Genomic DNA, 27,497 nt, shown 5'->3' on the forward strand with positions numbered 1-27,497 from the left:
GCAACTTGTCACAGCCGGCTGAATCTTCTTAAAACCCTTGCTCATCTTTCATGGGGAGCTGATCGTCGAACCCTCCTTCGCCTACATTCCACCCTTATTTTATCGAAACTTGATTATGGTGACCAGATCTATTCAGCGGCATCTCCTGCTACTCTCTCTAGCCTTAACCCCATTCATCACCAAGGATTACGTTTATGCCTTGGTGCTTTTCGCTCTTCCCCTGTCGAGAGCCTCTATGCAGAAGCTAACGTTCCATCCTTATCCGATCGCCGTGATGCCCATTGCCTTCGCTACTATGTACGCTCTCATGATCTCCGCAATCCTTCCATTTATAGAATGGTCACTGATATTAGTAGACATTCTTTATTTGTTCGCCGCCCCTGTTTACTCCATCCCTTCTCTCTTCGCCTTCATTCGCTCTTGTCTTCTCTTCAATTACCACCTTTCTATGTTCATGTAGCATCTCACTTTTCCCTACCCCCCTGGGAAGTTCCAGCTGTTCGAGTCTGTTCTTTCTCTCTCCCTTGCTCGAAAGCCCAACTGTCTACGGTTGCTTCCCGCTCTCTTTTTCTTGATCACTTTCACTCTCATTCTCATGCCATTGCTGTGTACACGGATGGCTCTAAGTCTTCTGACGGCATAGGATTTGCAGCAGTGTTTCCAGACAGCGTCGTACGAGGGCATTTACTATCTTCGGCTAGTATTTTTACTGCTGAATTGTATGCCATCCTTGCAGCACTTATCCGTATTGCATCTATGCCTGTGTCATCATTTGTGGTTGTCTCAGACTCCCTTAGTGCTTTACAGGCTATACAGAAATTTGATACACCTCACCCCTTAGTCCTCCGTATCCAACTTTGGCTACGCCGCATCTTTACCAAGCATAAAGATATTGTTTTTTGTTGGGTCCCTGGTCATGTTGACGTACAGGGCAATGAACAAGCAGACTGCTGCGCGGTCAGCAGTACATGACCTATCAGTTTCATATAGAGGTATTCCATTTATGGACTATTTTGCTGCAATATCTTCCCACCTTCACACCCGTTGGCAACACCGTTGGTCTACTATGCTCGGCAACAAACTTCAATCTATTAAACCAAGTATAGGTTACTGGCTGTCTTCTTATCACCAGTGTCGAGGTTGGGAGACTACTCTCTCCCGTCTTCGCATTGGCCATACTCGTCTTACTCATGGATATCTCATGGAGAGGCGCCCTGCTCCTCTCTGTGAGAATTGCCAAGCTCCATTATCAGTCAGCCACATTCTGTTGGACTGCCCACTTTACCAACGAGCACGCAGAATTTACCTCCGTCATCGTCTTCGCTCCGCTGCTCTCTCTTTACCTTCCCTTCTCGCTGATGGACCCACCTTTCATCCGGACTCTCTCATTGACTTTTTGACAACAACTGACTGACTTCACAAATTCTGATACCTTCAGCCCTTTCTACTTCAATCTCTTGCTACCTTCTACCCCCGTACTATCCCCTGCCCCGCTGTTTTCTGTAACCTACTGATCATCCCTCCTCCCTTCTGCCATCCAATACCCTTGCTTCCTTCCCTACCCTGCAGCGCTGTATAGCCCTTGTGGCTTAGCGCTTCTTTTTTATTATAATAATAATAATTGATCACCTCTTTTGTGGATCGAGGTAACCATCACTATTTTGAGAACTGCTGGGAAGGTGGAGGATTCAGTGGATTTGTTAAAGAGTGTTGCAATAATTGGTTACAGTACTTGTGAAGCTTTTTTGCACATAAAAGTAGGCAAGTTGTTTATGTCTCCTGCCTTGTTCTTAAGGGTTTTGATGATGAGGGAGAACTCTGTTGGGTTGGTTGAAGCTAGGAATAGTGGAATAGTGTATGCGGGTAGGTGCCTGTGAGATAGTCTGATGGACGGGTGTTTGAGCTTGGGATTTTGCTTGCTAGATTCTTTCCTATGGTGGAAAAGAAAACATTGAGTCTGTTTGTTTTTTCAGTTGATGGGAGTAGAAGTTCGTCTGATTTTGTTAATTTGATGGTTTTATTTTTGGATATCCTTTTAGTTCCTAGAATTTCAGATAGGGTTTTCCAGGTCATTTTTTATATCACCTTTGATGTTTTGTAATCTGTTTTCATAATACAATTTTTTAGACCTCCTTATCAGGCTGGTAAGGGCTGACGAATAACGTTTAGACTGGTCTCTAGTTATTTGACCCATTCTGTACTGTTTTTCATATTGGCGCTTTGTATTAATGGATTTGATGATGGTGGGTGCTAGCCAGGGACTGTTTAGTCTCTATGATGTGAGCTGTTTAGTTTTTTTAGGGCAGTGCTTGTTATAGAAGTAGTGTGTTCTTTTTATAAAATTATTAATACATTCATTAGTGTCTGTATATGTTTCAAACTCATTATGCCAGTCGACATTATTTATAGCTGCTATAAAGTTATTTACACCTGTTTCATTATGCAGTCTGAAGGTAACTTTAGTAGTGTCTTGGGGCAGTTTACCTAGGTTGGTCTTGTTTGATAGAGTGGAAGATATATTACAGAAATAGAGATGATTTTGATTGGTTTAAGTACTGAAAATGGCTTGAAACTGAGCTCAAAGTAGCAGAAGTGTTAAATTTTTGCCGATGTTCAAGAGTAAACAAATGACCTCATACGTCTAATACATGACAGCTGGTGGGTCTAATATACGTTCACAAATGTGGTGATATTATTTATACAATTACGTATTACAATATTGCTTAACAGTAAATCTTCTATTTTTTGGTTTGAATAAAAATTCAATATGTGAATAAAAAATCTAAATGGAATTCATTTGTAAAGCCTGAAAATGTAACTAATGAACAGAGGAAATGTTAGTTTAGTGCCAGGAATGCCTGCATTGTTTATTCTGGACCCTATTTTGAAATTGAAATACACTGTATTTTGAACTTTGCATTAAATTGGCCAAATTACCAATTTCCGATCACTTTATTTTGTAGCTGAAACAGTTAACGTGGCAATTTCTTGTGCTCAATTAATAGAATAAAAGTAATACTAGTGAAATAGCTAAGAATTTGTTCGACTGGAATAATGTAATTGGCCCAAAATGGGAGTCAAAGTGGGCAAAATCGCCGATGCGTAAATATCACCGACACATCAAAATTCGCAAGAGCATATTTTCGTCAAATTTCCATCAAATTTCATACTTTTTGTTTTATTACCTCCAGAAAAAGACTCTCATAAGAAAAAATAACAAAATTATTTTTTGAAAATTCTTGGACCCTGGTGCACACTGAAATTTGGCCTCTGGACCCTGAAAGGGTTAGTTCCTCCTTAAGCTGCTGGTAAAATTGCTCAATGGAGGGCATCTTGGTTCAGTCCACGGAGAGTCCTCTAGACACGTCCTCACTGAGCTAAGTACAGGTCACCACTGAGCTAAGTACAGGTCACCACTAACAGAATAAGCGCTACCCAAGCAATGGGCTTTGATAATTCTATTTGAAGAATTGAGACACTTATGCATCATATGGGAATCTTTATTGAGGAAACGTTTCGCTACACAGTGGCTTCATCAGTCTTATGCAGAACAGGAAGGTATAAAGAGAGGAGGAGTTTGAGGTAATCAGTCCCTCAGCCTGGAGTCAATGTATTCAGTCCATCAGTCTTGTAGAAAGTTCCAGTCAGATTCAACCCCTCTCACTCATGTTTTTATCCAACTTAAATTTGAAACTATTCAAGGTTTTAGCTTCGATACAGACTTGGGTAAAGGGATGGGGACTGTAGTGGCAGGCTTCCTTGTGAAGAACATTGTGATGGGTAACTGAGACCGTTTCTTCATATCTACAAACAGAGTTTTGTAGGGAATTATGCCTCTATCAATGTCATTCATCACTTTCAAAGCCCTCAACATAAATATGATTTGGCAGCTGGGAATTCGTGAATGTTCGAAGCCCGTGAAAGTGGAAAATGCGAATGTTGAGGGAGACCTGTGTATATTTCTAGACAGTAGTATGTGACTGAGGTAGGTGAAAATGTTAACCTGTCACTGTGTTGGTGACAATATGAGTACTATTTCAGTACCTAATACAGTATTAGTGTCAGAACAAAGATTGGCTATGAAATCGCAAAAATTACTACAAATTGTAATTATCAAAACATAAAAATTATGTTCTTTCTTCAACGTGCCAGCCATATCCCACTGAGGCAGGGTGGCCCAAAAGGAAAAACAAAAGTTTCTCATTTTACATTTAGTAATATACACAGGAGAAGGGGTTACTAGCCCCTTGCTCCCGGCATTTTAGTCGCCTCTTACAACACGCATGGCTTACGGAGGAAGAATTCTGTTCCACTTCCCCATGGAGGTAAGATGAAATAAACAAGAACAAGAACTAGAAAGAAAATAGAAGAAAACCCAGAGGGGTGTGTGTGTGTATATATATATATATATATATATATATGCTTGTACATGTATGTGTAGTGTGACCTAAGTGCAAGTAGAAGTAGCAAGACGTCCCTGAAATCTTACATGTTTATGAGACAGACAAAAGACACCAGAAATCCTACCATCATGTAAAACAATTACAGGCTTCCGTTTTACACTCACTTGGCAGGACGGTAGTACCTCCCTGGGCGGTTGCTGTCTACAAACCTACTACCTAGAAAAAATTATGTATATTAAGAAAAAAAATTATAGTAGACCCCCGGTTTTCATAATCCATTCCAGAAGGTTGGCCTAAATCCGAAATGGCCGAAAACCGAAGTAATATTTCCCATAAGAAATAATATAAATCCAATTAATCCACTTCAGACACCCAAAAATATTAACAAAAATACATTTTATAGAGAATTACTATAGTTTTACATACAGAAAATAACGAGAAATATATATAAATGACTAATTTTAATGATAAATGAGCATTACATATCTTTATTGAAGCCTCTTCTTGGTTAGTAGTATTTGTAGTCCCAGAGGGACTACATCCCAGGCTGTACTTACCAGCCCCTCAAGGGAGGTTCCTTGACGGTGGTGAGGAGCTCTTGGTCTAGGGAATTGGATCTGTGCTCCAGTTCCCTGAATTGAGCCTGAATGCCTTCCACCTCCTCCCCGCAGATGCGCTGTATAATTCTATGGGTTTAGCGCTCCTCCATGATTATAGTGTACCTACTGGCTGCATACACTGCTGCCTACAGCCATATCATTACCATCGACATACCATGTTCACTGAGTTTAATCATTTCTAACAACTACCTTTAGATGCCATCATAAACAAAGGGAGAAATAATGAACAATTCGTGCCGAGAATTCGTGCCTTGTGTACTATTAAGGGCAGTTACTGGCCAACACAGATTCATACACATTTTCTCTGAAGCTGGACCAGAGAAAACGTAACGTTTACCCTCCACCAACCTCTCGAGAGCATATAAACTTTGCATGTTTATATGCTATGTAACGTGTTTTTTATACATAGTATAATTTTGAGGAAAATATCATAGATGGATTAATAAAAATTTCTATATTATCCTAAAATAAGTCATTTAATGTGCCCAAGAATGATTATTATTAAACATACATCGCACATGTAACGTATGCTATGTAACGTATTTCTTACATAATTTTGAAGAAAATATTGTAGACAGATTAATGAAAATGTCTATATTAACCCTTTCAGGGTTGGTGCCGTAGCCATACTAGTACGGCTTGCATGCCAGGGTTGGTGCCATACTAGTACGCATAAATGCTGGCACCTTCAAATTTAGCGAGAGAAAACTGGTAGGCCTACATATGAAAGAATGGGTCTATGTGGTCAGTGTGCACAGTATAAAAAATCCTGCAGGACACAGTGCATAATGAGAAAAAAAAAACTCCGACCGTGTTTTTGGTTTAAAACAGCAATTTTGCAGTGTATTTTCGTATGGTATTTAGGGTTGTATTCCAGTTTTCCTGGTCACATTTCATAGAATGTAAGACATATTACAGAAAATGAGATGATTTTAATTGGTTTCACAATGAAAAGTACATTGAAATTGAGCTCAAAGTAGCAGAAATTCTCAATTTTTGCCAAAGTTCAAAAGTAAACAAATCATGCCACGCATCCAGTACACGTCAACTGGTGAGTCTAATATTCTTTCACAAGTGCGCTGATATTATTTATATCATTTCTACACTAATGCAGCAGTCTGCATAACAGTAAATCTTCCATTTATTTGTGAGAATAAAAATTCAAAGTGGAAAGCAAAAGAAATGTAAGAGAGGCCTGGGGACGTGACTAATGAACAGAGGAAATGATGTTTTAGTGCCAGGAATGCCTGTCTTGTTTATTTTGAACCCTATTTGGAAATTGGCATCTTTTGAAATTTGTATAAAATTGGCAAAATTGCCAGTTTCTGACCACTTTATTGGATAGTTGAAATCGGTAAATGGGTGGTTTCTTGTACTCATTCAATAGAAAAGATGGAGTTCTAGCGAAATAGTTATGATTTTCTCCACTTGAACACTGGAATTGGCCGAAAATAGGGCTCAAAGTGGGAGATATCGCCAGTGCATAAACATCGTCGAGACTGCTAACCTCGCAAGAGCATAATTCCGTAAGTTTTCCTTCAAATTTCATACTTTTGGTACCATTATGATCGGGAAAAGATTACCTATCATTTCATAAGATTTTTTTTTTTTTTTTCCCAAAAAATTTCCGACACTGAGAACAAGTTTTGGAGAGGGCCTGCAGACCCTGAAAGGGTTAACGTAGAATAAGACATTTAATGTGCCCAAGAGTGATTATTATTACGTATTATTAGTATTACTATGGCATTAAGACTAGAGGGACACTGAGTGAACAAGTAACAAAGGCATGTTTATATGCTATGTAACGTGTTTCTTACATAATTTTGAAGAAAATATTGTAGATGAATTAATGAAAATGTCTATATTAACATAAAATAAGACACTTAATGTGCCCAAGTGTGAGTCATGAACGTATGAACGGCTCAGGTGAACATGTCTGGTACCGTCAATTTCCAAGCCGATGTGCGAAACCTGGGGGAAATTTTGCCCAAAAAAGTGCTCGAAATCCAGATTGTACAATTTCCCCACCAGTTGAAAAATGGGGGTCCACTGTATAGCGGCAACACTTCATGTTGCTGTCAGGTGAGCGACAAGCGCCAATTTTGCAGCCTTATATCTCCATGAGTACTGACTTCATTTTTTTTATATTACTTTATGTAAAAAATGTCCTTTTTATTAAAAAAAAAAAATCAAAATACAGTGGACCCCCGCTTAACGATCACCTCCAAATGCGACCAATTATGTAAGTGTATTTATGTAAGTGCGTTTGTACGTGTATGTTTGGGGGTCTGAAATGGACTAATCTACTTCACAATATTCCTTATGGGAAAAAATTCGGTCAGTACTGGCACCTGAACATACTACTGGAATGAAAAAAGTTCGTTAACCGGGGGTCCACTGTATACGGAGTGCTCGGCGAAAGAACGTAGATCTATGTTTGGACAGTTATAGGGTTAAAATCGACTTTGTGGTGTATTTTTTCTTGATCTCATTTGATAGAATGGAAGATATATTAAAGAAATAAAGATGATTTTGAATGGTTTACAGAATAATTGTACCTTGAAATTGAGCTCAAAGTAACGAAAATGTTAAATTTTGCTGATGTTGAAGACTAAACAAATCATATCACTCCTCCAGTACACGTCAACTGCTGGATCTGATATGCTTTTGCAAATAGACTGAGATTATTTATAACATTTTTACAATAATGCAGTAGTCTGCATAACGGTAAATCTTCTGTTTCTTATGTGGATAAAAATTCAAAATGGAAAGCGGGCGTAATATAAGAGGGGCCTGGAGACGTGACTAATGAACAGAGAAAATGTTATTTCACTGCTAGGAATGTCTGCATTGTTAATTCTGGACCCTATTTTGAAATTGGCCTTTCTTCAATTTTGCATGAAATTGGCCAAATTACCAATTTCTGATCACTATTGGGTAGTTGAAATAGGTAAATAAGCAGTTTCTTGTACTCAGTTGATAGAACAAAAGGAGTTCTAGCAAAATAGCTTTGAATATAGTCAATTTGAACAATGGAATTGGCCCAAAATAGGGCTCAAAGTAGGCGAAATCGCTGATGTGTAAATATCGCCTCATCCACTAACTTCGCAAGAGTGTAACTCCATAAGTTTTTCATCAAATTTCGTACTTTTGGTTTCATTACTATTGGAAAAAGATTCTCTATCTTTTCATTAAATAATTTTTTTTCTTTGAAAATTCTTCGACACTGAGAGCAAGTTTGCGAGCGGGGGTCTCGACAGTGAAAGGGATAATAGAAATAATGTTCTAAAATCAACCCATCCTTGCAGCTTCTAAGTAGAATTCTTACACATGGTTTCAGCAGCTTTCTTGATTTATGTTATTTAGGTTTGGTTAGATTAAGTTTGGTTATGTTAGATTGTTGTCCAGTAATAAAAATTAACCTATCTATCACATACCACAATGCCAGTGAATGAAGTATTACTTAGTGGCAACAAAATTTTGTAAAGCTGCAATAGACATTGGCCCCTCCAAGGGCATTCTAAAATTTTCAGTCAGATAATCGCTGTTTTAATGCTTGTGAACAGTCATATTTCTAATTATCTTGGCAACCTTAGCATCAGTGGCTTAATGACATTGATTAGGATGGGCTGTAGTATATAGCTATTTAGCCAACTAGAAGAAGTATATTTTATGATATATGGATATTATAATTACAGGTGTTCCTGAAGGCTTCTTTGATACTGATGAAACTATTTCAAACTCTCAAGAAGAGGAATCGATATATCAAGAGAAGCCACCTAAGCCCAAAGATCCACCCAAACCTAATACAACAGAAGTGTTGCCTGAGGGATTCTTTGATGACCCTGTAGCTGATGCAAAGGTATGAGCACTTGTATACAATAGCAAACTAAAGGATCTTTTAAGGTTCCAGCAGAAATGTCTAGAAATTAAAGATAAAATTTCACTATGGAAATTGCATTAAATGAGATACTAATCCAAAGAGGTTGAAAAAGCATGCAAGCATAACATAGCCTTCTTCTTCTTTCAACAAACTGGCCTTATCCCACCAAAGCAGGGTGGATAACATAGCCTTAGTGTTTTTATATTGCACTGGTTGCAGCACAGAAGTTTTAGAATTAGAAATTACCGCATGTAAGCCACTTTTTTTTTTTTTACACCAACAATCACCCATTTAAAATACAAGTACTGTAATTATTTTAGTTTTGCATGGAAGCAGTTTTCTGAATTTCGGTTCATGCTTCATTTTATTCTTCTCTGTCTGCAATACAACAATTGATTACAGTAGTGCCCTGCTTTATGGCGTTTTGCCTTCCAATGTTCAGCTAATAGAGATTTCAAATTATGACCAAAACTCTCTATACGGCTCCCCATCTTTCTAATATGGTGTGCGCCACCTGGTTTGTTTACATTCTCTGTGAACACCATGTCTCTCCATTATGTTTGGAAACTTTCCAAAATTTCAAGTGTTTTAAAGTTATTTCATATTTTATATATACAGCCTCTCCTCACTTAACAACAGAGTTCCGTTCCTGAGACCTCATCGGTAAACGAATTCGTTGCTAAGTGAGGAGCATGCTATATTGGCAGTGGGTTTGTGTCAACCATCTTTGATATTGTTTTAATGTCACCCTTGCACCATTTATAACATTTCTGTTACATTAGGTCCCCACTTATATGGCAGGTTAGGTTCCAGGCTACCGCCGTAAAGCGGAAATCGACGTAAAATGGAACACCCTTTTTTTCCACTTATAAATGCATACAAATACTAGATAACAAGTTTACACTAACATATATTAAGTTAGCAATAGAACTAGGCATCAAAAAACAATAAAAAAGTACAATACACACATAGTGCACTCATTACTTACCTTAAAATATTTATAGTCTTAATCCAGGGTGAGACAAGTAGTATTTATTGTAAGAAATCAAGTGTGGTATGTGTGGTAGTCAGCCGGGCTACCATATCAGGCCACATAATGTTCTATTACATTTAAGCATCCCAGAGCGATAAAATGCATATACAGTTTACTCATTACTTACCTTAATATACCATCATTGTAGAAGGGTGCTTTAATACAGTAAACTGCAACATTAACACCCCTCCTTCAGGTGAGACTGACTTCCCATCTCCAGTCAAGTAATTTATTGTAGTCTTAAAAATCAAGTGTGGTATGTATGGCAGTCAGCCGGGCTACCATACCAGGCCAACCCACCCACACATACTATTCTATGATATTTAAGCATCCCAGAGCTATAAAATGTATATACAGTTCACTCATTACTTACCTTAAAATATTTGTAGTCTTAATGTAGGGTCAGGAGTAAGTAAATGAGATAAAACGAATAAATGAGAGAGAGAAAGAATGAGTGCATGAGAGAGGACAGGTGCAGAGTTATGTAAACAAACCAGGCGAAGGTAAGTTTTGTAAACAAAGAAAGTGTACACTTCTGGTTTGTGTACAAGTTACATTGTAGAATAAATAAAGAAGAACACTCCCATTCTCATGTAACATCATTTTGAGAAGAAATGACGCTCTGAGTGAAGGCAATGGAAATAAGTCACTCTGACTTTTTTGTGTTATCCTGGGTTCTCTACACATATGCTGTTATGTATGATAATCTATGTAACTGTATTTGTGTATACCTGAATAAACTTACATACATACGAAAGGAATAATTTTCTACAGTTACCCCCAGTAACACATTTTCTCTTAAGTTAGATTAGAGAAAATGTTATTCTTGCCATCACTTGTACAAGTTATCTGGCTACCACATCTCATATTTATGTTTATTTATTATATTGCGGGGTGTATTTATCATCTTTATATGTTATGTATCATGTTTATTTATAATTTTGAAAAAATATCATAGATGGATTAATGAAAATGTGTATATTAACGTAATATACGACATTTAATGAGACTCGGTGATTATTATTATTATTATTTCTAATGTGGCGCCACTTGTGCAAGTCGTCTGCTACCACATCTCATATTTATATTTATTTATTCTACTGTGGGGTATATTTATCATATTTATATGTTATGCATCGTGTTTATTATATAATTTTGAAAAAAATATCATAGATGGATTAATGAAAATGTGTATATTGACGTAATATATGACATTTAAATGAGACTCGGTGATTATTATTATCATTACTAATATGACGTCTGGAGACATGAGACACTCTTACTGATTTTAATGTGTACCTGCATGCCAGCACAGTGTGTAAGTTTATTTATGTACAGGTATACATAAGTATAATTATCAGAGTATATATAAAATATGAAATAACTTTTAAAAACACTTGAAAATTTGGAGTTTCCAGACAAAATGGAGAGACTTAGTGCTTAGGATCTCACAGAGAATGTAAACAAACAGGGTGGGGCGCGGTGACCGTATTAGAAAGTCAGGTGGGGGGAGCCGTATAGCGAGTTTTGGTCATAATTTAAAATGACCGAATTAGCAGAACGCCGTAAAGCGGGGCCCTACTGTATATTTTTAAATGTTTATGCAATAGTGGACTATATATTGTAATAAACAAAGCAGGAAATCAGCTGTAATATACATTATTTAGGTATGCATCTTGGTCAGAGAGCCCATTGTAAGTCTGAGTCGTCAGTAAACAAGTACGTCAGTAAGTGAGGAGAGGCTGTACTCTGATAACTATATGTACTTATGTGTACCTTTACCTAAGTAACCTTGCACACTGTGCTGATGTGCAGGTACACTTTAAAAACTCAAGAGTGTCTTATTAGTCTTAAAGATGCCATATTAATAATAATAATAATAACGCAATAATAATCACTCTGAGGTGCATTAACCCTTTGACTGTTTTGGCCGTATATATACGTCTTACGAGCCAGTGTTTCAGATGTATATATACTCAATAATTCTAGCGGCTTCAATTCAAGCAGGAGAAAGCTGGTAGGCCCACATGTGAGAGAATGGGTCTGTGTGGTCAGTGTGCACTGTATAAAAAAAAAATGCTGCAGCACGCAGTGCATAATGAGAAAAAACTCTGACCGTGTTTTTGGATTAAAACGCCGAATTTCAGGTGCATTTTTGTATGGTATTTATGCTTGTATTCTCGTTTTCTTGGTCTCATTTTTTGAATGGAAAACATATTACAGAAATAGAGATGATTTTGATTAGTTTCATGATGAAAACGACCTTGAAATTGTGCTCAAAGTAGCAGAATGTTCAATTTTTACCAATGTTCAGGAGTAAGCAAATCACACCACATGTCCAATACACATCAACTGGGGAGTCTAATATTCTTTCACTAGTGCACTGATATTATTTATACCATTTTTACAATAATGCAGTAGTCTGCATAACAGTAAATTTTGTATTTTTTTGTATAAAAAATCAAAATAGAAAGCAATAGTAATATAAGAGGGGCCTAGAGACGTGACTAATGAACAGAGGATATGTTATTTTAGTGCCAAAAATGTCTACATTGTTTATTCTGGGCCCTATTTTGAAATTGGCATATTTTTTAATTTGCGTGAAATTGGCCAAATTGCCAATTTCTGACCACTATATTGGGTAGTTCAAATTGGCAAATGGGCAGTTTCTTGTACTCAACTGATAGATAACATGGAGTTCTAAAGAAATAGCTATGAGTTTGGTCAACTGGAACAACGGAGTTGGCTAAAAATAGGGCTCAAAGTCGGCGAAATCGCCAATATGTATATGTCGCCGAGACTGCTAACTTCGTGGGGGCGTAATTCCGTGAGTTTTCGACCAAATTTCGTACATTTGGTGTCATTACCATCAGGAAAACATTCTCTATCATTTCATAAGAAAAAATAATTTTTTTTTTCTTTTTCCAAAAATTTGTCGACATAGAATGACAGTTTCAGAAAGGGGCCTGCGACAGTCAAAGGGTTAAGCTCAATTTCAAGGTACTTTTCGTCATGAAAGCAATCAAAATCATGTCTATTTCTGTAATATATCTTCCATTCTATCAAATGAGTCAAAAGAAATGAGAATACAACCATAAAAACTACACGAAAATATACTGCAAAGAGGCGGCTAATGGCTGAGAAGTGAACTCCCTTATTTATCATCCGTCTTTTTTATTTTTGTTGTACGTTAAGAAGCATCTTTCCATCATACACTGCCCAAGTTTCAATGAGATAGCCCAACAAACAACCGAGAAAAAAAAAATATTTACCAAAAATCATATATGGCAAGCCCAAGCCAGGTACTGGAAATAAGTCACTTTGTCTGACTTTTCTTGGTTATCCTAGGTTCTGTATACATACACTGATATGTATGATAATCTATGTAACTGTATTTGTGTATACCTGAATAAACTTACTTCTAGTCTGTCAACTGAGTACAAGAAACCGCCCAATCACTTATTTCAACTACCCAATAAAGTGGTCAGAAATTGGCAATTTGGCCGATTTCACACAAATTTCAACAGATGCCAATTTCAAAATAGGGTCCAGAATAAACAATGCAGACATTCCTGGCACTAAAATAACATTTTCTCTGTTCATTAATCATGGCTACAGGCCCATCTTATATTATTCTTGCTTACCATTTGGAATTTTTATTCACAAAAAAATAGAAGATTTACTGTTATGCAGACTGCTGCATTATTGTAACAATTGTATAAATAATGTCAAGCCATTCTTGACTGTGTATTGGAATTTGGACTGGCAGGCGGACAGGTATTGGACGGTGACGTCATTTGTTTACTCTTGAGCTTCGCTAAAGAATAGAACATCTTCGCTACTGTGAGTGCAATTTCAAGGTACTTTTTGTCATGAAAGCAATCAAAATCATATCTGTTTCTGTAATATATCTTTCATTCTATCAGATGAGACCGAGAAAATGAGAACATAACCATAACAACCATACAAAAATATACTGCTATGCTGCCGCTAATGGCTGAGAAGTGAACTCCGCTATTTATAGTCTGATTTCTTTCATTTTTGGTGTACGTGAAGAAGTATCTTTCCATCATACATTGCCCAAGTTTGAATAAGATAACCCAACAAACAACTGAGAAAATAATAATAATAATAATAATAATAATATCTTTATTTACTACACGTACATGTATGAGTTATACAGGCCTAGCTAACATCAGTGACATACTACTGTATAGAAAGCCGCTTGTTATGCAGAGTATTTCAAGAAAATTAGGTCAGTGTCCCAGGATAACACCCACACTAGTCAGCTAACACCCAGGTACCCATATACTGATGGGTAAACATAGACAACAGGTGTAAAGAAACACGCCTAATGTTTCTACCCTGGCTGTGAATCGAATATTTACCAAAAATCATACATGGCTAACCCAAGCCAGGTACTAAAAATAAGCCACATTGACTTTTTTTGGGTTATCCTAGGTTCTCTACACATATACTGCTATGTGTGATAATCTATATAGAGAAAATAACTTTTTTGTTTCATGTTTATGGTGCAGTACGAGTGTATATCACAGTTAGCCCTGTTCTACACTCCGTTTTCTCTAATATAAGCCACCAAGACAGGGATAGGAGAATGGTATTTGTATACAGGTCCGGATTACCGCATAGGCAAACTAGGCATTTGCCTAGGGCCCCGCGCATTTGGAGGCCCCGTGGTCCAAGGGGTTCAGGGGCTCATCCAAGACTGGGTACATGGTGCAAGTGCAAAGGGGTCCCTACCTAAAAAGTTCAAGTGTTTGGAGAGTAAAATTGATTTTTAAAAATTAATCAAAACAAAAATAAATAATGAAATAAAATAAAATAAAAATAAATGAACCTAACCATAGATGGCAACACTCAACACGCCTTTGTTTACATCAGAACAGCTGTGTTTTCCCGCTAATGGGTGAGTATGGGAGATTCCTCTCCAATTTTCTGTAGTGATTACACGTTATCTCGACATGTACTGTGACAAATTAACTGAAGTGTTGTTGATAGACATTGATGTGTATGGATAAATGTTTGTTTTCGCCTCTAAATGTTAACCCTTTGGCTGTCGTGGTCGTATATATATACGTCATAGGAGATACCGTGTTTGACGTATCTATACGCATAAATTCTAGCGGCTTCAAATCAAGCAGGAGAAAGCTGGTAGGCCCACATGTGAGAGAATGGGTCTCCATGGTCAGTGTGCACCATATAAAAAAAATCGGGGAGCCAGTGGTGCATTGTGGGAATACCATTTCAGTCGTCCTTTTTCAGCATGTCTAGCGGTAAGAAATATGTGACTCCCAGCAAATCTGGGACTCTTCTCTTCCCAATTGATGCTCTAACACAGATGGAAGTGTCATTGAAGATCAATTTCATGATTTCGAGGAGTTTGAGACCAAAAGCAATGGAGGAGGAGGAGGAGGAAGAAGAGGAGGAGGAGGAAGAAGAGGAGGAGGAAGAAGAGGAGGAAGAAGGAAGGAGGAAGAGGAAGGAAGGAGGAAGAGGAAGGAAGGAGGAAGAGGAAGGAAGGAGGAGGGAAGAGGAGGAAGGAGGGAGGAGGAAGAAGGAGGGAGGAGGTGGAAGGAGGGAGGAGGAGGAAGGAGGGAGGAGGAGGAAGGAGGGAGGAGGAGGAAGGAGGGAGGAGGAGGAAGGAGGGAGGAAGAAGGAGGGAGGGAGGAGGAAGAAGGAGGGAGGAGGTGGAAGGAGGAGGGAGGAGGAGGAAGGAGGGAGGAGGAGGAAGGAGGAAGAATAATAATAATAATAATACCTAATAATAATAATACATAATAATATGTTCCCTTAAGGCATGAAAACAGTTCACCCCATGACAGTGACAAGATAAGGGGAGATAACATCTGATACGAGCTGACCTTTGATGAGCGTAAACGAGGGTGGAGGGAGGGGGGCAGCTGTCCATATGTCAAGAGCCAGGAGCAGGAGGAGGAGAAGGAGAAGAAGGAGGAGGAGAAGGAGGAGGAGGAGAAGGAGAAGGAGGAGGAGGAGAAGGAGAAGGAGGAGGAGAAGGAGAAGAGGGAGGACGAGAAGGAGGAGGAGAAGAAGAAGGAGGAGGAGGAGAAGGAGGAGGAGGAGAAGGAGAAGGAGGAGAAGGAGGAGGAGGAGAAGGAGGAGGAGGAGAAGGAGAAGGAGAAGGAGAAGAAGGAAGAGGAGAAGGAGAAGAGGGAGGAGGAGAAGGAGAAGAGGGAGAAGGAGGAGGAGAAGGAGAAGGAGGAGGAAGAGGAGGAGGAGGAGGAGGAGAAGACGATGATGAACAAACATTTGTCTGTCTGTCTATTTGTCTGTCTGCCAAGCTCCCTGTCTATCCGTCTAGCTCTGTCTCAGAGAGAGCCACAAGACTGTGTCATCATCACGTTTACTCACATCTTCAAGCAGAGTATAGCACTTTGTCTGGATTTTTTGGGTTATCCTAGGTAATTTACACTATGTATACTTGTATTTATGTGTACCTGTGAGACAGAGATAGACAGAGAGAAAGAGAGAGACAGATTGAAAGAGATAGAATGAGGGAGAAAGATAATTAGATAGAATGGAGAGGAAGCAGCATCCGACCCCATTGTTTTGACAGGCGGGAGGGGGAGTGAGTAATGAGACAATATGTCATTTTGACAGCTGCTGACTCCTGACTCAAAACAATTATAAGCCACACACTTGCACCCAAGACAAGCTTGCTGAAGGGTGATAATAGCAGTTTTATGAAAGTATCTAGTGACTATATATGTGTATATATATTATAGAAACCAGAGGCAAGAAGGGAAGGCAGGAATGAAGAAAGGACTAGATGAAAGGAAGGAAAAAAGTAAGGAAGGACAGATGAAGGAATGTAGGAAGAGAGGTGGAATGCCCTCCAGGTAGCCTCCAGGTAGGAAAGGAATGAAGGAAATTAGGAAGGAAGGAATGATGACACACGACCATTTACCTAGGATAACTACATAACACAACTGCCTGCTAATACTTTGAAGAAAACTGCTCAGACGAGGTATTTTGTCTTTGTACATAAAAAAAACTTCCACAAAAATGCACACACTGATTTTATGTGTGAGGAGTGTAAAACACCACTGTGTATGGCACCATGTTTTATGTGTGAGGAGTGTAAAACACCACTGTGTATGGCACCATGTTTTATGTGTGAGGAGTGTAAAACACCACAGTGTATGACACCATGTTTTATGTGTGAGTGTAAAACACCACTGTGTATGACACCATGTTTTATGTGTGAGAGTGTAAAACACCACTGTGTATGACACCATATTTTATGTGTGAGAGTGTAAAACACCACTGTGTATGACACCATGTTTCACAGAGTTCCACAAGCTGCAGAACTTCTAGGAGTATGTTCAGTGACTGTATATTGGTATATATATTATAGAACAATAGTAATAAACAATTTTTTGTATTGTTTGTTTTTGTAAACAAGTTTTGTAAACAATATATTGATAATTATGTTTGTGTGCTTATTGTGTTGTATACAACGAGTGTATATATGTACATTCCACCTTACTTTGGTCTCATAGGCCACATAAGTTATGTGAAAAAATAAAATAGTGAAAAAACAACAAACCTTCAAATACAAGTAAACTAAAGTTTACAGGTGAGCGGCAGTCGGCAGTCGCCGCTGTTGCCATACTCGGCTCATTTTCTGCAAACTTCATGCCTCTATATCTCGGTAAGTACTGATGGGAAATTTTTTTTTTTTGGGGACTAAAACAATCAGAAAAATAATCTTAACATTTTCATAAGAAACAATAATTTTTTTTTTTTTTTCGAATATTTTGCAACACCAGGAGACACTTCAGGATTGGGCCCTTCGACAGTCAGAGGGTTAAGGGAGGTACCTGATAGGGTTACTTGATCAGTAAAGACGCATTTTTGGTAAAAATACTATAAAGAAAAACCTAAAAACGCAAACTGACTTCCGTTTGTAGGTTTTAGAAGCACTTTGTCCTGTCTTTAAGTCTTTATCATTTCAATAACAGATCTCAATTGATTGATGTTCTACATCATTTCAAGTTGCGACGGAAATGATGTAGAACATCAATTAATTTACTACATATTTCCCCAGAAACACATAAGCCACATCAGAAAATCGTTGGTTGGGTGAAACTGAAAATTGTCCCTGCATTCTTTAATTCTCATGTCCTTATCTATGGTGGTAGGCCATATATCATGCAAAACATAATGATTAGTTTAGTTATGAAAATGGTAATATAAATACCATTGTGCATTGTTCTTGGACTCAGTATGATTTCTGTTTAAGTAAATTGGAGATCAAGGAGGATGAATTAGTAAAATATTCGTTGCCCAAATTACTAACCTAATCTATGGTAAAAGTTCTGTATATGACTCCTTTCTGGTAACGTTTTGAATTTTTAGATGCGCAGCCAGAGGAAAGAGGGCTACAAGGGGCATATCCCCCCAACTGACAGAACAAAAAATTTAATAATAATTAAAAAATTAATAATAATTGATAATGAAAAATTTGTATTTGCATGATTACAGACAGTGATACATCCTCATTATGGCATCTCGTGAACGTGATGTTGGATGTTCTTATGCGAGTGGGTCACAGAAAAGAAAGAAGAAAATTCAAGAAAAAGAACAGAAAAAGAAAGATGTAGGAAGCTGCAGAAAGATCACAGACATGCTCACGAAAACAGTTTCTGATGTTACCAGTACAGTTGAATCTGCAGATACGTCAGATCATACAGGAAGCCCTCCCTCCATTATTTCTCAGCCAGCATCTACTTCTTTTGTGTCTCCTCTCAATGTCTCAACGGACATTTCATCCACAGGATTTGTCTTAAAAGATCCTGCCTCATGGCCAAATGTAATCCCAGATTCTCTACGTAATGCTTTCATTGCAGAAAACTTCAGTCAAACTCTGAACATTGACTTTAGGAAATCAGCAAGGATTTATGATGATGGAAGTCGTCGTTGTTTAAAGTCATCTATGTTTTATAGGAAGCTTGCAAATTCAGAAACTGTGAAAAGATCATGGATGGTATACTCTGAAAGCTCAGGAAAAGTGTACTGTTCAGCATGCAAGCTATTTTCTACCAAAGAAAATACCTTCACACAGGGGTTCAATGACTGGAAAAATTCCAAGCATTTCGAGGAAGATGAAAACAGCACCACTCACAGGAGCTGCATTTTAGCCAGTGTATTTTGTGCACAGAAAAAAGGCTTATTGGATTCTCATTTGGAAAATCAAACTGAAAAAGAGCGCACTTATTGGAGAAAAGTTCTAGAAAGAGTTGTTGCTGTTGTAAAATTCTTAGCTCTAAGAGGACTTGCTTTCCGTGGAGAAAATGAGGTTTTTGGTGCGGAAAACAATGGCAATTTCCTAGGGATCATAGAACTGTTAGCACAATTCGATCCATTCTTAGCAAATCATGTGTCACGCCTTGGGAATGCAGGAAGAGGCACTGTATCTTACATGTCATCTACTATATGCAATGAATTTATTGAACTGATGACTAAGAAGGTCCTCAATAACATCATAGCAGCTGTGAAAACTGCAAAATACTTTGCAATAAGTGTAGATTCAACACCAGATATTTCACATACAGATCAATTGACATTCATTGTTCGCTTTGTCGACTCCAGTGGTAAGCCTGTAGAGCGCTTTATAAAATTCATTCCTCTTTCAGGCCATGATGGAGAAACAATGATGAATGTAGTACTGGATACTCTGCTTGAACATGATCTCTCTATTATGGGTTGCCGTTACCAGAGCTATGACAACGCAAGTAACATTTTTTTTTTTTTTTATTATCACACTGGCCGATTCCCACCAAGGCAGGGTGGCTCGAAAAAGAAAAACTTTCACCATCATTCACTCCATCACTGTCTTGCCAGAAGGGTGCTTTACACTACAGTTTTTAAACTGCAACATTAACACCCCTCCTTCAGAGTGCAGGCACTGTACTTCCCATCTCCAGGACTCAAGTCCGGCCTGCCGGTTTCCCTGAATCCCTTCATAAATGTTACTTTGCTCACACTCCAACAGCACGTCAAGTATTAAAAACCATTTGTCTCCATTCACTCCTATCAAACACGCTCACACATGCCTGCTGGAAGTCCAAGCCCCTCGCACACAAAACCTCCTTTACCCCCTCCCTCCAACCCTTCCTAGGCCGACCCCTACCCCGCCTTCCTTCCACTACAGACTGATACACTCTTGAAGTCGTTCTGTTTCGCTCCATTCTCTCTACATGTCCGAACCACCTCAACAACCCTTCCTCAGCCCTCTGGACAACAGTTTTGGTAATCCCGCACCTCCTCCTAACTTCCAAACTACGAATTCTCTGCATTATATTCACACCACACATTGCCCTCAGACATGACATCTCCACTGCCTCCAGCCTTCTCCTCGCTGCAACATTCATCACCCATGCTTCACACCCATATAAGAGCGTTGGTAAAACTATACTCTCATACATTCCCCTCTTTGCCTCCAAGGACAAAGTTCTTTGTCTCCACAGACTCCTAAGTGCACCACTCACTCTTTTTCCCTCATCAATTCTATGATTCACCTCAACTTTCATAGACCCATCCGCTGACACGTCCACTCCCAAATATCTGAATACGTTCACCTCCTCCATACTCTCTCCCTCCAATCTGATATTCAATCTTTCATCACCTAATCTTTTTGTTATCCTCATAACCTTACTCTTTCCTGTATTCACCTTTAATTTTCTTCTTTTGCACACCCTACCAAATTCATCCACCAATCTCTGCAGCTTCTCTTCAGAATCTCCCAAGAGCACAGTGTCATCAGCAAAGAGCAGCTGTGACAACTCCCACTTTGTGTGTGATTCTTTATCTTTTAACTCCACGCCTTTTGCCAAGACCCTCGCATTTACTTCTCTTACAACCCCATCTATAAATATATTAAACAACCACGGTGACATCACACATCCTTGTCTAAGGCCTACTTTTACTGGGAAAAAATTTCCCTCTTTCCTACATACTCTAACTTGAGCCTCACTATCCACGTAAAAACTCTTCACTGCTTTCAGTAACCTACCTCCTACACCATACACTTGCAACATCTGCCACATTGCCCCCCTATCCACCCTGTCATACGCCTTTTCCAAATCCATAAATGCCACAAAGACCTCTTTAGCCTTATCTAAATACTGTTCACTTATATGTTTCACTGTAAACACCTGGTCCACACACCCCCTACCTTTCCTAAAGCCTCCTTGTTCATCTGCTATCCTATTCTCCGTCTTACTCTTAATTCTTTCAATTATAACTCTACCATACACTTTACCAGGTACACTCAACAGACTTATCCCCCTATAATTTTTGCACTCTCTTTTATCCCCTTTGCCTTTATACAAAGGAACTATGCATGCTCTCTGCCAATCCCTAGGTACCTTACCCTCTTCCATACATTTATTAAATAATTGCACCAACCACTCCAAAACTATATCCCCACCTGCTTTTAACATTTCTATCTTTATCCCATCAATCCCGGCTGCCTTACCCCCTTTCATTTTACCTACTGCCTCACGAACTTCCCCCACACTCACAACTGGCTCTTCCTCACTCCTACAAGATGTTATTCCTCCTTGCCCTATACACGAAATCACAGCTTCCCTATCTTCATCAACATTTAACAATTCCTCAAAATATTCCCTCCATCTTCCCAATACCTCTAACTCTCCATTTAATAACTCTCCTCTCCTATTTTTAACTGGCAAATCCATTTATTCTCTAGGCTTCCTTAACTTGTTAATCTCACTCCAAAACTTTTTCTTATTTTCAACAAAATTTGTTGATAACATCTCACCCACTCTCTCATTTGCTCTCTTTTTACATTGCTTCACCACTCTCTTAACCTCTCTCTTTTTCTCCATATACTCTTCCCTCCTTGCATCACTTCTACTTTGTAAAAACTTCTCATATGCTAACTTTTTCTCCCTTACTACTCTCTTTACATCATCATTCCACCAATCGCTCCTCTTCCCTCCTGCACCCACTTTCCTGTAACCACAAACTTCTGCTGAACACTCTAACACTACATTTTTAAACCTACCCCATTCCTCTTCGACCCCATTGCCTTTGCTCTCATTAGCCCATCTATCCTCCAATAGCTGTTTATATCTTACCCTAACTGCCTCCTCTTTTAATTTATAAACCTTCACCTCTCTCTTCCCTGATGCTTCTATTCTCCTTGTATCCCATCTACCTTTTACTCTCAGTGTAGCTACAACTAGAAAGTGATCTGATATATCTGTGGCCCCTCTATAAACATGTACATCCTGAAGTCTACTCAACAGTCTTTTATCTACCAATACATAATCCAACAAACTACTGTCATTTCGCCCTACATCATATCGTGTATACTTATTTATCCTCTTTTTCTTAAAATATGTATTACCTATAACTAAACCCCTTTCTATACAAAGTTCAATCAAAGGGCTCCCATTATCATTTACACCTGGCACCCCAAACTTACCTACCACACCCTCTCTAAAAGTTTCTCCTACTTTAGCATTCAGGTCCCCTACCACAATTACTCTCTCACTTGGTTCAAAGGCTCCTATACATTCACTTAACATCTCCCAAAATCTCTCTCTCTCCTCTGTATTCCTCTCTTCTCCAGGTGCATACACGCTTATTATGACCCACTTCTCGCATCCAACCTTTACTTTAATCCACATAATTCTCGAATTTACACATTCATATTCTCTTTTCTCCTTCCATAACTGATCATTTAACATTAATGCTACCCCTTCCTTTGCTCTAACTCTCTCAGATACTCCAGATTTAATCCCATTCATTTCCCCCCACTGAAACTCTCCTACCCCCTTCAGCTTTGTTTCGCTTAGAGCCAGGACATCCAACTTCTTTTCATTCATAACATCAGCAATCATCTGTTTCTTGTCATCCGCACTACATCCACGCACATTTAAACAACCCAGTTTTATAAAGTTTTTCTTCTTCTGTTTTTTAGTAAATGTATACAGGAGAAGGGGTTACTAGCCCATTGCTCCCGGCATTTTAGTCTCCTCATACGACACGCATGGCTTACGGAGGAAAGATTCTTTTCCACTTCCCCATGGACAATAGAAGAAATAAAAAAGAACAAGAGCTATTTAGAAAAAGGAGAAAAACCTAGATGTATGTATATATATATATGCATGTGCATGTCTGTGAAGTGTGACCAAAGTGTAAGTAGGAGTAGCAAGATATCCCTGTTATCTAGCGTGTTTATGAGACAGAAAAAGAAAAACCAGCAAGTAACATGTCGGGTAAATATAATGGATTGCAAGCCCGTATCAAGCAAATCAACCCACTTGCTGAATATGTGCCCTGCTCAGCACATTCTCTTAATCTTGTTGGGTCATGTACTGCGGAGTGTTGTGTCGCTGCAGTTTCATTTTTTGGACTTTTACAAGCACTCTTTAATTTTTTCTCTGCTTCAACGCATCGGTGGAGTATTCTCAAGTCAACCATTCATGGAGATGTCATCAAATCATTATCAACAACAAGGTGGTCAGCGCAGCATGATGCAACACATGCTTTGAAAGACAGCTTTGCTGAAATACGTTCTGCTTTGATCCAAATAACAGAGGATGAAGACCAGACAGCAACTACAAGAAGCGAAGCAGTCAGCTTAGCATCAAAATTGGAAGATTTTGAATTGGCCTTACTCTGTGTGCTTTGGGACTGTATACTGGAACGGTTAAATGCCACGAACAAGACACTTCAGAAAATTGAAATTGAAATGGCTACTTGTGCTAACCTCTATGCAGGCTTAGTGGAATTTGTAAGCTCACTTCGCAATGATGAAGCTTTTGAAATGTTTGAAGAGAAAGCTAAACTGCTTGTGAAAGACTACAGTTACCGGGCTGATCATCAGCGGTCAAGGAAGAGGAAACGCAATTTTGAAGAGCCAGACAATGAAATTGTGTTGCTACCAAGGCAGAAATGTAAGACAGCTACATACTTCATCATTCTGGATTCACTGATTACAGAATTGGTGAAAAGAAAAGAAATCTACCAGAATCTCAATGACAAATTTGGATTTCTGTTCAAAATTACTACTATACCAGGTGCAGAATTGAAAGAAGCTGCATTAAAGTTGCAACAACACCTTTCAGCAGATGTTCAGGACACATTTGTTGAAGAAATAGTTCATTTTTCTGGGTATATGAATCAGATTAAAGCTCCACCTGAAAAATGTGCACCCTCAGCTGCTTTGAAACATTTAAGAAATGCAGGTATCTCAGAAACCTTCCCTAATGTTGACATAGTGTATCGCCTTTACCTAACACTTCCAGCTACTAACTGTGAAGGAGAACGTTCATTTTCTGTTTTGAAAAGAGTGAAAAACCAGCTCCGTTCAACAATGAGCCAAGACAAATTGTGTAACCTAGCCTTGTTGACCATTGAGTCTGATCTAACAAGAAATATTGATTTTCAGAATATAATTGATGATTTTGCCAATATGAAATCCAGAAAAAAGTTTATTTAAGAAGTGCCTGTGAATATAAACAATTCTTTACTTTCTTGAGTTTATATGGTTTGATAGTCTTATGCATGATGCAATCATAACAATAATGGTCAGTGATTTATAAAGGGAATAATAGTGCTGTAGTGGTTATGCTGAATATAATAGGTACATGATGTCACTACTTTAATAGCCTAATCTAGTAATACTATGCTGTCTTGAGTTTATTCTCTTTAAAATGCATGATTTAACAAGATAGTTATAATGGCTGTTGGTAAATGGTTTTGGTTGTCTTGATGTACTTTCCCTATTAAATTTAATCTAAATAGCCAGAATGTATTTAATTAGACCTTAAACAGGCTCACACCGACCCCCCCCCCCCACCCCCAAGCTGGAAGGGGCCGCTTCGCTTACCCGTAACTCAAAGGGGCCCCGCCAATCTGAATAGCCTAGGCCCCGAAGACTTCTTAATCCGGCCCTGTTTGTATACCACATCCTCTTCATACCTCCGTCGAACTGCACGGTGTTATGCCAAATATTATTTATTCTGGAGTATTTAACATGTTTTATGTTATATATATTGTTTATTATGTCATATTAGATGAATTGTGATAGGCAAATAAGCTGTAGTGTTGATATTAATGTAATAAAGCATATTCTCCTGCATCATGAGACTGAGCTCATGGCAACTGACAGTGGCTTCCAAGCCACCTTACCTTTAGTGGATAATGTACTTTGTAGGTGCTTTACATAATGAGAAGCATTTCTTTTATTCATTGGAACCATGGCTAGGGCTAAAAGTAAGCAGGTTAAAACAATAAATGGAGAAAAAGAAATTGGAATGACTTGTGCAGCAAGTAGCACCACCAAACAGTACCAGCAGGTTGGTGTGGCAACCCTGGAAATTTGAAATTATGCTAGCCAAAATTAGTGCCGAATAACTGACGGAACAGAATAACTGATTGCCGGATTTGTGATGGCGGACCTGTACAAGTACAGTGGAACCCTGAGTTTCGTACGTCTTGAGTATCATACACTTCAAATTTAGACCACTTTTTTCGACTCGATTTTGTACTGAGTTTCGTACTGTGCCCCATGTTTAATACCGCATGCCAGACACTGCAAGGCTCCAGGCGGACATCAACCAAATCTTTCAATGGGCTGCAGAAAACAATATGAAGTTCAACGATGAGAAATTTCAATTACTCCAACATGGTAAACATGAGGAAATTAAAACTTCATCAGAGTAAAAAATAAATTCCGGCCACAAAATAGAGCGAAAAATCAACGTCAAAGACCTGGGAGTGATCATGTCGGAGGATCTCACCTTCAAGGATCATAACATTGTATCAGTCGCATCTGCTAGAAAAATGACAGAATGGATAATGAGAACCTTCAAAACTAGGGATGCCAAGCCCATGATGACACTCTTCAGGTTGCTTGTTCTATCTAGGCCGGAATATTGCTGCACACTAACAGCACCTTTCAAGGCAGGTGAAATTGCTGACCTAGAAAATGCACAGAGAACCTTCATGGCGCGCATAATGGAGATAAAACACCTCAATTACTGGGAGCGCTTGAAATTCCTGAACCTGTACTCCCTGGAATGCAGGCGGGAGAGATACATGATTATATACACCTGGAAAATCCTAGAGGGACTAGTACCAAACTTGAACACGAAAATCACTCACAATGAAAGCAAAAGACTCAGGAGACGATGCAACAACCCCCAATGAAAAGCAGGGGTGTCACTAGCACATTAACCCCTTCAGGGTCCAAGGCCAAAATCTGAAGTGGTGCTCCAGTGTCCAAGAAATTTTGAAAAAAAAAAAAAATATTTTTTCTTACGGAATTAAAGAGCATATTTTTGTGAAGGTAATAAGACAAAAAAAAAAATTCTGATCAGTACTTACCGAGATACAGTGCCAAGAAGTTTGTCAAAAGTGATGTGGTGGCGGCAACATCGACAAATTCCACATACGCGCATTACAATATTTTGCGTTTTTTATAGTTTTTTAATTTCTTTTCCAATTTTTTTCTATTCCTACTAACATTTGGGGCCTGTGAGACCAATACTGTATATAATGTATATATATAAACTCACTGTATTGAACACAATAACTGCACTAAAGTTATTATCATATTATTGTTTACCACTGTTTTTTATTACAATAAACATGCACAAATCTTGTATAATACTAATGTTCTATCATATATTTACATATTTACAATCACTGGACATGGTTTTAGAACTGCTGGAGCTTGTGGAACTCCTTGAAACAAGGCACCATGCACAGAGGCACCTTACATTCCTCACACATAAACCGAGTGTCTTTGCGTCTTTGTTGCCGTCGTTTTGTTTGTGCACAGACGATGCATCTCTTCTGAGCAAATTTCTTCTGAGTTGAAGGAAGTTGTATTATGAAATGATCACCCTCCCTCCTCAAACGCTTGGGTATATCCTGAGTAATTCGAGGACCTTGTTGTATAGCAGGTGTTGTTACCTGGTACTTCATTATGAGTTGTCTGACAACAGACAAACAAAATTCACCATAAGGTGGTCTGTTGCCAGTCTTTATTTGGTACATATTATATGCATTGAGCATTGGAATGTCCATGAGATGGAAGAAAAGTTTCATGTACCACTTGTAACTCTTACAAACACAGTCAACAAAACCAATCTGCATGTCACATTTGTCAACCAAGCACATGTTTTGTGTATAATCAATCACTGTCACTGGTTTTCGAATACGTTCATTAGTCACTCGATCAACTTTGCCACTGTATTGCATTTCATTACGGTGAATGGTTGCCAACAATGTGACATCTCGTTTGTCATGCCACCGTAATGCCATGATGTCATTGGCAGTAAACACCTGCACGTCATCACCACGAGCACCTGCGTTGAGCCTGGGCATATGTTTACGATTAGAACGCACTGTGCCACACACATCTGTCTTGTTCACTCGCATGAAATCACTGAGTAATGGGCTTGTGTACCAGTTATTGGTATATAATGTATGCCCCTTACCAAGATAAGGTGCCATCATGTTTCTCACTACGT

At 38.6% G+C, this 27,497-nt stretch overlaps 1 protein-coding gene across 2 annotated transcripts in view; it reads left to right on the top strand.

Moving 5' to 3' along the window:
• Positions 1 to 27,497, top strand: part of LOC128694655 (zinc finger protein 830) — a 247,741-nt gene that overhangs the window by 125,898 nt on the left and 94,346 nt on the right. For both annotated transcript variants that reach the window (XM_070081596.1, XM_070081591.1), the window contains one exon: positions 8,722 to 8,885. In XM_070081596.1, coding sequence (XP_069937697.1) covers positions 8,722 to 8,885 — 164 coding nt within the window. The remainder of the gene's footprint in view (positions 1 to 8,721; positions 8,886 to 27,497) is intronic.

The sequence above is a fragment of the Cherax quadricarinatus genome, chromosome 6 (assembly GCF_038502225.1).
Source record: "Cherax quadricarinatus isolate ZL_2023a chromosome 6, ASM3850222v1, whole genome shotgun sequence".
Taxonomy (NCBI): domain Eukaryota; kingdom Metazoa; phylum Arthropoda; class Malacostraca; order Decapoda; family Parastacidae; genus Cherax; species Cherax quadricarinatus.